The sequence below is a fragment of the Dasypus novemcinctus genome, chromosome 13 (genome assembly GCF_030445035.2).
Source record: "Dasypus novemcinctus isolate mDasNov1 chromosome 13, mDasNov1.1.hap2, whole genome shotgun sequence".
Lineage (NCBI taxonomy): Eukaryota > Metazoa > Chordata > Mammalia > Cingulata > Dasypodidae > Dasypus > Dasypus novemcinctus.
The window spans coordinates 91,224,873-91,237,733 of record NC_080685.1 but is presented as its reverse complement, the minus strand read 5'-3'; the positions used below and the strand labels follow the sequence as shown (position 1 = coordinate 91,237,733).

At 42.7% G+C, this 12,861-nt stretch overlaps 1 protein-coding gene and 1 non-coding gene across 4 annotated transcripts; both read left to right on the top strand.

The window, feature by feature from the left end:
• The first annotated feature begins 1,796 nt into the window (after positions 1 to 1,796).
• Positions 1,797 to 1,929, top strand: LOC111766650 (small nucleolar RNA SNORA31). The gene has a single exon (XR_002798631.1). It is a non-coding gene; the product is annotated as a small nucleolar RNA SNORA31 (small nucleolar RNA).
• Positions 1,930 to 4,778: 2,849 nt separating this feature from the next.
• Positions 4,779 to 11,678, top strand: RAB29 (RAB29, member RAS oncogene family). 3 transcript variants are annotated; one of them, XM_004468785.3, is made up of 6 exons: positions 4,779 to 4,857; positions 5,176 to 5,425; positions 7,335 to 7,406; positions 8,034 to 8,215; positions 9,055 to 9,176; positions 9,478 to 11,678. In XM_004468785.3, exons 2-6 carry the CDS (start codon positions 5,302 to 5,304, stop codon positions 9,590 to 9,592), a joined length of 615 nt encoding a protein of 204 aa, XP_004468842.1. In that variant the 5' UTR covers positions 4,779 to 4,857; positions 5,176 to 5,301; the 3' UTR covers positions 9,593 to 11,678. The 3 variants fall into 3 exon arrangements, with proteins under 3 accessions (XP_004468842.1, XP_004468840.1, XP_004468841.1); XM_004468783.3 differs by having other exon boundaries at positions 4,780 to 5,051; XM_004468784.4 differs by having other exon boundaries at positions 4,791 to 4,901.
• The last annotated feature ends 1,183 nt before the right edge of the window (positions 11,679 to 12,861 follow it).

Sequence of the window (12,861 nt, the reverse complement as noted above, 5' to 3'; positions counted from 1 at the left end):
AATCAGAGGGGAAAAGAAAAACATGATCACCTCAATTGATGCAGAAAGGACATTTTAAAAAATCCACATCCTTTCTTTCTTTCTTTTTTTAAAAAGATTTATTTATTTATCCCCACTTCCCCTCCTCCCATCCTGCTGTTTTTGCTGTGTTGTCTTCTCTTCTCATTTTCTCTCCTCTAGGATTCACCGGGATTCAGTCCTGGACACCTGTGATGGGGAGAGACGTTCCCTGTCAGCTGCGCTACTGCAGTTCCTGGTTTCTGCTGCGCTTCACCTTGACTCTCCCCTTGTGCCTCTTCTTGATGAGTTATCATCTTACTGAGTGACTCACGTGTGCAGGGCACTGGCTCAACAAGCAGGCACTTGTGTGGGCACTGGCTTGCCACACAGGCATGCTTTCTCTCCTTTTTCATCAGGAGGCCCCAGGGATTGAATCCAGGTCCCTTCATATGGTAGGCAGAAGCTCTATCAGTGAGCCACATCCACTTCCCCACATCCTTTCTTGATAAAAACACTTCAAAAGATAGGAATAGAAGGAAAATTCCTCACTAAGATAAAAGGCATATATGAAAAAACCCACACCCAACATTGTATTCAATAGGGAAAATTGAAAGCTTTCCTTCTAAGATTGGAAACAGGGCAAGGATGCCCGCTGCCACCATTGTAATTCAAGATTGTATTAGAAATTCTAGCTAGGGAAATTAGACAAGAAAAAAAAATTAAAGGCACCTAAATAGGAAAAGAGGAAGTCTCACTCTTTGCAGATGACATGATCCTATATTTAGAAAATTCTGAAATGTCTACAACAAAGCTACTTGAGCTATTAAACAAGTTCAGCAAAGTAAAACGATATAAGTCCAACACACAATCAGTAATGTTTTTGTACACTAGTAGTGAAAAATATGAGGAGGAAATCAGGGGGAAAATTCCATTTACGACAGGCACAAAAAGACTCAAATACCTAGGAATCAATTTAACCAAAGAAGTTCAGGACCTATATGCAGAAAACTATAAAACAGTGCTAAAAGAAATCAATGAAGACTTAAACAAATAGAAGACATTCCATGTTCATGGATTGGAAGATTAAATATCATGATGATCTCAATCCTACCCAAACTGATTTATAGACTCAATGCAAGATCAATCAAATTCCAACTGCCTACTTTACAGAAATAGAAAAAGCAATTATCAAATTCATCTGGAAGGGAAAGTGCACTCCAATAGCCAAAAGCATTCTGAAAAAGAAGAGCAACATGGGAGGAACTTCACTGCCTGACCTTGAAACATCACAAAGCTACAATCGTCAAAAGAACATGGTAGGGAAACGGACATGGCTCAACTGATAGAGCATCCACCTACCAAATGGGAGGTCCAGGTTTCGATACCCAGAGCCTCCTGACCTGTGTGGTGAGCTGGCCCACACGCAGAGCTGTCGCGCGCAAGGAGTGCTGTGCCATGCAGGGACACCCCTACATGGGGGTGCCCCATGCACAAGGAGTGCTACCTGCAAGGAGAGCTGCCTGCGTGAAAAAAGCGCAGACTGCCCAGGAGTGGCGCTGCACACATGGAGAGCTGATGCAGCAAGATGACGCAACAAAAAAGAGATGCAGTTTCCCAGTGCTGCAAAAGGTGCAAGCGGATACAGAAGAACACACAGCGAGTGGACACAGAAAGCAAACAATGGGCGGGGGGGCGGGGAGTGGGTGAAGGGGAGAGAAATAAATAAAATAAAATCTCTTTTTAAAAATGTAAAAAGAGTATAAAATACTCTTTAAAAAAACAAAAACAGCATGGTAATGCATCTCTGACAAACCTGGAGCAGTTAATGTCTGCTGCTAATATTTCCACTACAGATGAAAGAAAAAGAAGGTCCTTGTGCTTTCTGTCTGTCTGTTTGTGGCAGCTAAGATTGAATGGGGGGATACAGGAAGTTCTACAAACATGGGGAAAGGGAAATGATCTCTGCAACTCAGGAATAAAACAGAATTTAAAAGATGGCGTAGTAGGCAGCAGATGTAGTTCAAGCATTTGGGCGCCCGCCTCCCACATGGGAGGTCCTGGTGCCTCCTAAATAAGACAAGCAGATGTGCAACCAGCATACAATGCAGCCAGCAGCCAACGCAGCCAGCAGACAGTGCAGCCAGTGGGAAGTGGATGTGGCTCAGTCAGTTGGGCACTTGCCTTCCACTTGGAAGGTTCCTGGTTCAGTTCCTGTTGCCCCCTAAAGAAGATAAGCAGACAGAGCGAGCAGACAATGAGCAAACAAATAAGGGAGCCATCTCTGGGGGAGGGGGGGATATAAATAAATAAATAAATACTACTAATGCTAGCCAATATCTTAAAACAAAAAACAAAAAACATGGTATTAGCATGAAGATAGACACATCAATCAGTGGAATAGAATTGAGAGTTCAGAAATAAATTCTTACCTCTACAGGCAATTGGTTTTTGACAAACCTACCAAAGCCATGTTAACAGGATAAAGCAGTCTCTTCAGCAAATAGATATTCATAACCAAACTGGATATTCATAACCAAAAGAATGAAAGAGGACCCCTACCTCACTCACTATACTAGCATCAACCCAAAATGGATCAAAAACCTAAATATAAAAGTCAGGGCTATAAAACTACTAGAAGAAAATATAGGGAAACATCTTAAAGACCTTGTAGTAGGTGGTGGTTTCTTGGACCTTACACACAAAGCACACACAACAATAACAAAATAGATAAATGGGACCTCCTCAAAATTAAACTCTTTTGCACCTCAAAGGACTTTGTTAAAAGGGTGAAAAGGCAGCTGACTGAATGGGAGAAAATATTTGGAAATCACATATCCAATAAGGGTTTAATATCCATGATATATAAAGAGACGCTACACTCAACAATAAAAAGACAAATGATCCAATTAAAAAATGGCCAAGAGACTTGAATAGACATCTGTTCAAGAAGAAATACAAATGACAAAAAAAAACAAACAAACCCAAAACATGAAAACTGTTCAACCTCACTAGTGCTAAGGGAAATGCAGCTGTAAGAAGAAATGAAATCATAAAGCATATGACAACATGGGTAAAACTGGAGGACATTATGTTGACCAAAGCAAGCCAGACACAAAAGGACAAATATTAGGATTGTGGTACTATGAACCAAACATAAGGGAAGAGGCTGTGGCTCAACTGATAGAGTGTCCACCTACCATATAGGTGGTCCAGGGTTCAATACCCAAGGCCTCCTGGCCCATGTGCTGAGCTGGCCTACGCACAGTGCTGCCACACGCAAGGGGTGCCGAGCCAGGCAGGGGTACCCCCTGAGTAGGGGTTCCTCATGTGCAAAAAGTGTGCCCTGCAGGAGAACTGCCCGACATGAAAAGCACAGCCTGCTCAGGAATGGCATCGCACAAACGGAGGGCTGATGAAGCAAGATGATGCAACAAAAAGAGACACAGATTCCCTGTGCCACCTGACAAGAATGCAAGCAGACACAGAAGAACACACAGTGAATCTACACAAAGAGCAGACAATGGGGGGGGGGGGCAGGGAGCGGAGTGAAGGGGGGAGAAAGAAATGAATAAAATAAATGTTAAAAAAATATGTATATGTATATGTATATATATATATAATGTGTAACGTTCAAAAAAAGTTTATATGTGCCAGTACATTTAATTGATGTGTATCTTTATTCAACTGTGTTTTCTTTTTCGTTTTTAATTATTGTTTATATTTTCAATTATTAAATGTACAAAATAAAGTTTTTTAAAAATGGATTTGTTCGGAAAAAAAAGAAAGATATAGTAAATAGCCTGACCTCGTATATATCTAAACTAACAAACATTTTGGGCTAAATAAGTTGTGAACCATGCTGCCGTTCTTTCCTCGCAGAAAGTTAAGTAGTGGCCGCTACGACAAACCTGAGCAGGATTTCACCGTGTCCAGCCCCCTGGGCGTTTTCCCCTGGTCCTACTGCTTTTACTTCTCTCCTTGGAAAAAGCATAGAAAATACAGCTCATTTTGCTTGCCATGAAGGTCATGTCCTCTTACCTCCTGCCTAATGGATAGCCAGGTTAGATAAGTTACAGCCTAAAAAATTAAAACTATTAGAAAAAGTGTAGTGCAACAGGAGTAACAAATGGAGCAGGACTCCCAGTGTGCTCCGAAGACCTTCCAGCTCAAATGATGTATGAGTACTACAGCTGGAAGAGGGATTGTGGAAGTGAGAATGAGGAACTGTCTCTTGTTTTCTATCTGTATTTATTGCTGTGGTAGGTTATTAAATGCTATAACTTTGGGCATTGAGTTTTTCTAAGGGTGGGTGTTAGGTCAAATTTCTCTGAACTTGCCTGGTGATATGAGCACTAGGAAATCTAACCATCACGTTAATAAAGCCCTGAGCTTGTCCATCTACTTGAAGGAATAGGAAATGGCTTCACTTGGAGCATGGGGCATGAGGTGTGAGTTTTTATTAATGGAATAATTCACGAAATTTATGGACTACTTTTAAATCTTAGCTTCATAAAACCTTGAAAAGAACTGAAGACTATCCGGGACAGATTTAGGCAGGTGAGATCATGTCGATAAAGTCGCCTTTGAAAGATCTTTCCTGATCCAGAATTCTTTTAAACTAGGGTTTCAAACGATGAGAGATTACGGGGGTTTGAAAACCGTGAAAGTTTGTTTAGGTTTTTAAAAACAAAAGAGGTTCAGAAACTACATTTCCCAGAAGGCCTCGGGGCGCGTCTCCGGACTCGGCTAGTTCTCTTCCCGCGAGGTGAGGTGGGAAATGTAGTGCTGCAAGGAACCCTACAAGTGACGCGCTTGCTGAGGCGCCGCCCGGGCAGGGTCAGGGTTCCGGAGTTAAAGGTGTGGAGTGCTGCTTCCCCCGAGTTTGGTTTGTGCCTTGAGGGGTGAGTCCTCCTCTTCTGGCCTCGGCGGTGAAATAAGCTGGCTCGGGCTCACTCCCACGCTGAAGCCGCTCGCTCCGGGGAAATCCCTGTGGCTGAGGCACCACCGTGTCGCGTCCAGTTTCTCGGCAGCGGGGCCGGGAGGGTGAGAAGGTGCGAACCACCCGGGGCTCGAGCCCGCGCCCTGCGCCCCACCCAGGCTGCGGCCGCGCGGAGAGGAAGCGCGTATAGGTTGGGTGTAAAGTTTCCTTTTTCTCTTTTGGCTTTCTCGTCACAGCAGTCCCAACGGGCAGTGGGCGAGAATGCCCAACTTCAGTTTGAAGAGGGTCCGAGGCCAAAGGGGTTAAAACGAGCGACGCCCGCACTCCGCGCCTCGCTCGGACGCACACGCCGCGGGCCCGCCATGGGCAGCCGCGACCACTTGTTCAAGGTGCTGGTGGTGGGGGACGCCGCGGTGGGGAAGACGTCGCTGGTCCAGCGGTATTCCCAGGACAGCTTCAGCAAACACTACAAGTCTACGGTGGGAGGTGAGACCTCGCCGGGGGGAGTACGACGAGAGTGGGGGCTCGGGGCGGGATTGGCGTCTCTGAGTCCTTCCTCGGGAAGGGTCGGGAAGTGCCGGGTCTGGGATCCCGGAGGACGTAACTGGGTGTCTTGGTTTGCATGCCTCTTTTAGATTTCCCCAATTAGGCTTTCTCAGCCTGGGCCCACTGCCCGGAAAGAGATAGATAGGACGACGGTGTGAAATTGAAAAATGGGGAAGGATGGATGAGATATAAGTGATTCCTGCGTTTTGCGGGCTGTGAACTCGAGTCTCCTGCTGCAGGCTTCGAAGCTGTCACGGAAAAATCGTGGCGAGCAGCATAGGCCGCTGAGACCCTCTGCAGGACTTGATCAGGTGCCAGCTGGAACTGTAGTCCTGCCTGTCACCTTTGAGGAAGGAACAGAAAGGTGTTTAACCTGACCTTGAGGGGAGAATTGAGGACACTAATGTGATCTGAAGGGCCCTAGCTTTGTTATGGGGCTGCCTGGGCGAGGTGGAAGAAACAAAATCTCTGACAGAGACCCCCTGGACCACAAAATCAGATGCTTACCTGAGCTGATGAGCAGTGTGTTTGTGGTTCATGTATTGCTTAAAGGCAACCTAGGAATTCGTTGAAGAATGTGAAATATGCCACTTCTCTGACTTACTTTCCCACCCATTTTTCCCTAAAAGGAAGGAAGGAAGGGGACACCAAGAGTTAATTCATTTCTTTCCTAGGTGAGGCCTTTGGACTCAGACTGAACTTTTTCCTAGAGGTAGAGATGCCTTTTCCTTAATTAGAAAATGTTTAGCTGAAAAAGAGATGATGAAGGGGCAGAATAATTAAACCTTTCTCTCTGTTAAAAGAACTCTTTATAGAGGGGGAAAAAATTGTACTAACCTGAATTTTGAAGATGTGTGCCAGTGTTCATATGGAATTTAAAAATTCACAAGTATTTATGTTGCAATTAAAACATCCCCCTTCTCCGTAAGAACATCCAGCAAAATTAAAGATTTAAAATTCCAAAGACTTGTTTCCTGATCACTCTGCCCCACCCCCAGCCCCAAATAGTATGAGGTTCGTTATTTCATGGATTTGGGTTAAAAGTGTCCTACTAATTAGCTTTTAGCAATTGCTCGAGTTTACACTTAGTAAAGAATATCATTGACTCCAGCTAATTTTTTTCAGTATTTATTCTAAATTTCTGTAAGCTTTTATTCCTACCACAGATGTGGGAAAATATATGTCCAAATCTCAGAAACTATCCTTTAAATCCTTGTCAGAAAGCTTTTCCCCCCGGATTGCTCATTCAGCCTTAACTCATGGACTCTTCACCACTCCTGCAGTACTGTTCAGGTGTGGTGGTGGATTCCAGCACAGCTCGTAAGCACTATCCATACTGTCTGGATTTTTCCCCCCCTGAGAATGCTGTGTGGAATAATTCCTACAGCCTTATGGAAGATGTAGAATTCCCTAGGGTGTGTTGTTTTTTCATAATAGAGTTAGATTAGAAACCAGTGAAATTGAATGTGGAAGATACAGAAGTGTCTATCTTTACCCTAATTTTCCCCTTCATCTCCATCAACCCTTCCCTGAGAAAACCCCCTAAATTTCCCAGGAACTGTTGAACCTGAGATTAGGAGTTGTTTTCATAATTATTCCCACCCTCCTGTCCCCAGCCTTTGACACAAGTAAATTGGTTTGACAGGACAGTAAAAACTGGAGACTGCTTTGGAGAGTGAATATGAATTATCTGCCCCACACTCAATACATGAGTGTGGGCTCACCTCGGCCTACTGAGGGATTAGAAGTAAATGAGATTGCAGTTTTGTATCTGAATATTTGGTTGGGGATTTCCTATGGATTTTTTAGAGGTCAATGTTATTAAAGCATAATACATGTATATTTTCAGTGGATTTTGCTCTGAAGGTTCTCCAGTGGTCTGACTCAGAGATGGTCCGGCTCCAGCTCTGGGATATTGCAGGTGAGCTGGGAAGGCAGGGTAGGTACACGGGAAGAAATTTCAGTTAGCCAGCAAGCTCACGGAGAAAAAGCGAGGCAGCAAAACCTTTTTTTTTTTCTTCCTGAAACTGGAATGATTGAGTTGTTCTCAGGATACATAAGCTGAAAGTTTTGCCCCTGAACAGATGAAGAGTGGTCTCTGTGTGACTGGAGGGACTGGCTGGCAAGGTGCTGGATTGTCCAGACTACAGGTAGATACTTTCCCTGCAGGATGAGGGTGCTTTTTCTAAGTTTTCAGCTGATCTTGGTGAGAAACAAGATACCTAGAAAATAGAGACAATAATAATTGCAACACTTATGTGCCAAGACCTCTTCTAAGCATTTCAGATACACTGACTCATTAATCCTCACAACAACCCTTGACTGAGTGACAGCTTTTATCCCTACTTTATAGATGAGAAATCAACTGAGCACTTACTTTTCCCACAGTCACTTAGATAGTAGGTGGTGGAGTGGAGTAGGGATTTGGACTTTTAACCACTACACATACTGCCCCACACCACATTAAGGTAGAGAAGACAGGTGTCAGAAAGGGGACTAAACCTGGCTCTCAGGATCACCTCCTGCAGAGATCTCTCCCTCTCCACAGGACAGGAGCGCTTCACTTCTATGACCCGACTGTACTATCGGGATGCCTCTGCCTGCGTAATTATGTTTGATGTTACCAATGCCACTACCTTCAGCAACAGTCAAAGATGGAAACAGGACCTGGACAGCAAGCTGACGCTGCCCAGTGGAGAGCCCGTGCCCTGTCTGCTCTTGGCCAACAAGGTATGTGGTCACCTAGCAAAATGGTCCCTGGCCTTTCTCTATGGTCAAGGAGTGTGTTTAAAAATGCTCTCTGGGGAGCAGGTGTAGCTCAGTGGCTGAATACTTGCTTCACATGTATAAGGTCCCAAGTTCAACCCCCAGTACCTCAAAAAAAAGAAGGACTCTTCGATTCTGGATATCCATTTCCCCTTTAAAGTTGGTGAAATCATCCCTATCACTTTTCGAAGGACGTTGAGAGTGAGACTTTCTTTGGGAAGAATGTTAGCTGTAGATTTTATTTATTTATTTATTTTTAAGATTTATTTTTTATTTATTTCTCTCCCCTTCTCCCCCTCCTCCCCACCCCACATTGTCTGCTGTCTGTGTCCATTTGTTGTGTGTTCTTTGTCTGCTTGTATTCTTGTTGGCGGCACCAGGAATCTGTGTCTCTTTTTGTTTCGTCATCTTGCTGCATCAGCTCTCCATGTGTGCAGCACCACTCCTGGGCAGGCTGTGCTTTTTTCGTTCGGGGTGGCTCTCCTTGAGGGGAACACTCCCTGCACGTGGGGCTCCCCTATGCAGGGGCACCCCTGTGTGGTACAGCATTCCTTGCATGCATCAGCACTGCGTGTGGGCCAGCTCACCACACAGGTCAGGAGGCCCTGGGTTTGAACCCTGGACTTCCTATGTGGTAGGCAGAGGCTCTATCAGTTGAGACAAATCTGCTTCCCTCACTATAGATTTTAGATACTGGTGTTCTGAGCCATTGGTGGGGGAATGTTTTCAAGTCACAGGTATTGGAGCAATGTTCCTATTCCCAGGTCGTTTATGGTGTTGCCTTTATTTATTCTTTTTGCCAGTGTGATCTGTCCCCTTGGGCAGTGAGCCGGGACCAGATTGACCGGTTCAGCAAAGAGAACGGTTTCACAGGTTGGACAGAAACATCGGTCAAGGAGAATAAAAATATTAACGAGGCCATGAGGTGAGTAGCTCATGCTGTTCTGGGTATAGGCACACAGGCTCACGCATCTGCCATGGCAACCCCATGGACCCTCTTTTCTTGTTTCTGAGCAAACAAGAATCAATCAAGTTGTTGGAAGGCTAGCCTCTGAAGGTCAGGAATGCTGTCTTCTTGCTTGAGATACCTGGTGACAAAGGGGCACTTAAACTTGTGGCTTTTCTGAATGAAGTCTGGTGATAAGACAGACAAGGTCTGCCATTTCTCCCTTTCCTCCAGCCAGCTTCTCAGGCTTATTTTTTGTTTATTTTTGTTTATTTTTTAGAGTTCTCATTGAAAAGATGATGAGCAATTCCAAAGAAGACATCATGTCTTTGTCTACCCAAGGGAACTATATCAACCTACAAACCAAGTCCTCCTCCAGCTGGACCTGCTGCTAGTATTTGACTTCTTGTTTTTCCTTCCAGTTCTAGGAATTCCTTCCATCTCTTCCCTTTGGTTGCCCACCCAGCAGTTTTATTAAGTATATTTGAACTGTCTCCTGCTGACTATCCAGTAGAGAGACCCATCATCAGTTAGAAGAGACACTTGAAGTCCATTGCATTCCTGCACTTCCTGGATGTTTGCTCTGACCTGCCTTTGGCTGATGTGGCCAAGTTAGTGCCTTCTGTATAAGGATCATCTCGTCCCTCAATTCAGTGTCTGGAATTTTGTGGGAAGTCTTAGAATCAGCACCTGTGTTTTAAAAATCATAATTCTCTGTTGCTTTTGAGCTTGTTTTTCCATTTGGTGGATGTTCATATTATGACAAGATTGAGAGGAAAACAAGATCAAAAGTCATTTCCCAAAGTCCTTGTAGCTTGTTACTTTCAGATTTTTTCTGTCTTGGACTTTGATATAAATATGATTCTGGGATGCAAGAGGAGGGGAGCTGGACATATATGGGTTTTGGACTACTGGAGGTGACCCAAAAGTCACTGTTTCTGAAGCTTCTAAAGTCATAATTAGCTTTCTTTTGTTTGGCTTTGGGAATAGTCAAGTTTTAAAATTATCTATCATGTGTGAAGAGAGCATTTATTTCCACAAAGAAATTAATCCTCACATTAGATTTTTCTAATATCTAGAGTGGGGGAAAGATTTGCAGGTTTTGGGGTTGATATGCTTGATTCATAGTGCTGCAAGTGACATTATTTGGCTGTTGTGCCATGAAATAGATCTGTTTCTGTCAGTTCTAGGAATCTGGATAGAAGAAGAGGTTAACAGAACTAATTCCTGTGGGAACACTTTGAGTGGCTAGCACTTAACAACCATAGGAAACATATGATGTATAGGAGTTGGCCTGGGACTGGACAATGGAGAGACAGAAAATCACTAGGTAATTTAACTGCTAAATTGGGTAGGGTTTTAGTACCAAATCACTCTTAGACACTTTACTTTGTTAAATCTTCTCTAGGTTGGTGATTTATAACCTACCTGAACTTATGAATATTCTTAGTGGACTCAGAGATTTTAGGTTCTCTGATAGACCTTAGTTAAGTGTCTTTAAGTCAGTGGTTTCCAAACCTGCCTGATTAAAAATCACCTCAGATGTTTGTTTAAAAAAAAATTAAAAATTAAAGTGTTTTAAGAATTCCAGGTCCTAACTTCTGAATCAAAATTTCCAGAAGTGAAGCCCAGGAATTTGTTTGTTTTGTTTGTTTTTGTTTCCCAAAACTCCACAGGTCATGCTGATCAGCCTGGTTTGGAAAACCATTGCTAGGGAACTTGGTAAAGATACAGAGGCCCAGACCTTTCCTACTGAAACAAGCCTCTGCCTCTATATTCTCTGTTGACACTCCAGATTGTTCTGATACACACCAGGCTTTGAAAACCACTGTCCTGAGAGACCAGAGCACACGCATCAGAAAGGGAATGGGGACCAAACCTTCACAGTTTATTTGTTATTTTTTAATGCCAGTTATAAATTTTGCACAATCTTTTGAGACAAAGTTCTGTTTTGTATTACATTTTTCAGGTAGGGATTTTTTGTTTTGTTTTTATAAATTGCTTGAACCAATAGAACTTTTGCTCTCACTTTCATGGTAATCAAAGCTCTTGACCTTCATCACCAACATCAGTGAAATAAGAGCATGATGGCTCAGGTAGGGTTTTGATTATGACTCTAAATATAATAGTGGAGTAACTAATTCCCTTTATGTGAAAAGTCAATTGACTTTTATTTGCTGGTTTGAACCTCTGCAAAATCACAAATAAAAGAGAAGTCTTGTATTCATGGTAGTTATTGACCTTTAATGTTTTGTTGATGTGTTATTTTATACTGATAGTTCAAGAATATTGTGGAAACAGACTTTTTTTTTAAATGTCTCCTTTAAAAATGAAAGTAAATATTACTGTTTATCGTTTAATTTACTAGTACCAATTGCCAAGACCCAATTGCCTTGTCCCAATACAATATTTCGTATAAAATGCCAAATACTGCATAGATATGTGACCATTTTAATAAATCGAATATGCTTTATTTTCCCACTTGCTGACTCTGGATTTTCCTGCCTTTTCAAGCATTGCTGGAGGGTGGTCTGCCAGTTCATCTGGATTTTCTATCCCAGTGGATGAACATTGTAGACCTGAAACTGGTTAAAGAGGGAATTGAAATGTAACTAATTCCTCTCTGTCCCTTTATCCATAAAGAAAAGAGAGGGAAAGCAATTCAGATAAGAAGAATATCTGTCTGAAAATGTGTTTATACTAAAGATATCCTATCATTTGGATGCTATCTTTTTGGTAAAATTATAGGAAACATGGATATTTTTGTAGCCCTTCCCCAGAGAAGTTTCTGTATTTCAAACAGGGTACCCCTGCAACCTCACAGCTGATCTCTGACCAAAAAGTAAACAGATGTATTCCCTGATGAGTGTTCTGTGGGACCACAGAGGGCTGAGAACAGACCTGTGGGAGCATGACTGCTTTTGCTTTCTATTTTGAACAGAATAGCTAAGTGACCAAATAAGCAAGGAAAGAGAGCTTGTAGATGCAGGGAAGGCCCCTCGGCAGTAATGGTTTGCTCTTTTATCACTATGAATGAACCCAAATTACTACAAAATGAATTTGCTAATTCACTTTCCCCAGCTGTTGCTAAGGTATGATTGGGTTCCTCAGTTTTTCCTATTATCTCCAGATTTAACTTTTAGCAGCCTATGTTATGTCCTCAGGACCCTGTCCCATGTAACATGATGCTTTTCCTTCCTGTCCTTGTCCTTTTGAAGGCAATGGCTTGCTTTCAGGATATATCTAAGACCATAGATAGAGGATATGAAAAAGCTCCATGGCATTCTATAAAATCCAGAATTTGACCAGATTGCCCAAGGAAATGAAGCTCAGTGCCCTTTTCTCCTCCACCCCTCATTGTTCACTGTGAATAGAAAGATTCCTCAGCTGTGTAAGTGACTCATCTACTAACATTAAATAGCCCCCCCAGTTGCAGGTTGGACTAGATAGGGAGCTACTAGAAAATGATTGTGTTGGAAAGAACTCTACTTGTATTTTTGGTTCTGCCATAAACAGCAGAGACTTTTGAAAATATATCTACACACAATCTTATTTAAGAAAATCTTTCTCTTTGGCTTTCAAACAATCTAAATTCTCTTGTTTTACCTGCCATTTCCATGTAAAAATCCTATTACTTTTTTTTTTTTAACTTTTGTGCATTTAA

Excerpts from the sequence above, each read along its gene's own strand:
- RAB29 (XM_004468785.3), top strand. The coding sequence starts at position 5,302 with ATGGGCAGCCGCGACCACTTGTTCAAGGTGCTGGTGGTGGGGGACGCC. Across the intron at positions 5,426-7,334 it reads CTACAAGTCTACGGTGGGAG|TGGATTTTGCTCTGAAGGTT; the intron begins GTGAGACCTCGC and ends GTATATTTTCAG. Across the intron at positions 7,407-8,033 it reads CCAGCTCTGGGATATTGCAG|GACAGGAGCGCTTCACTTCT; the intron begins GTGAGCTGGGAA and ends CCCTCTCCACAG.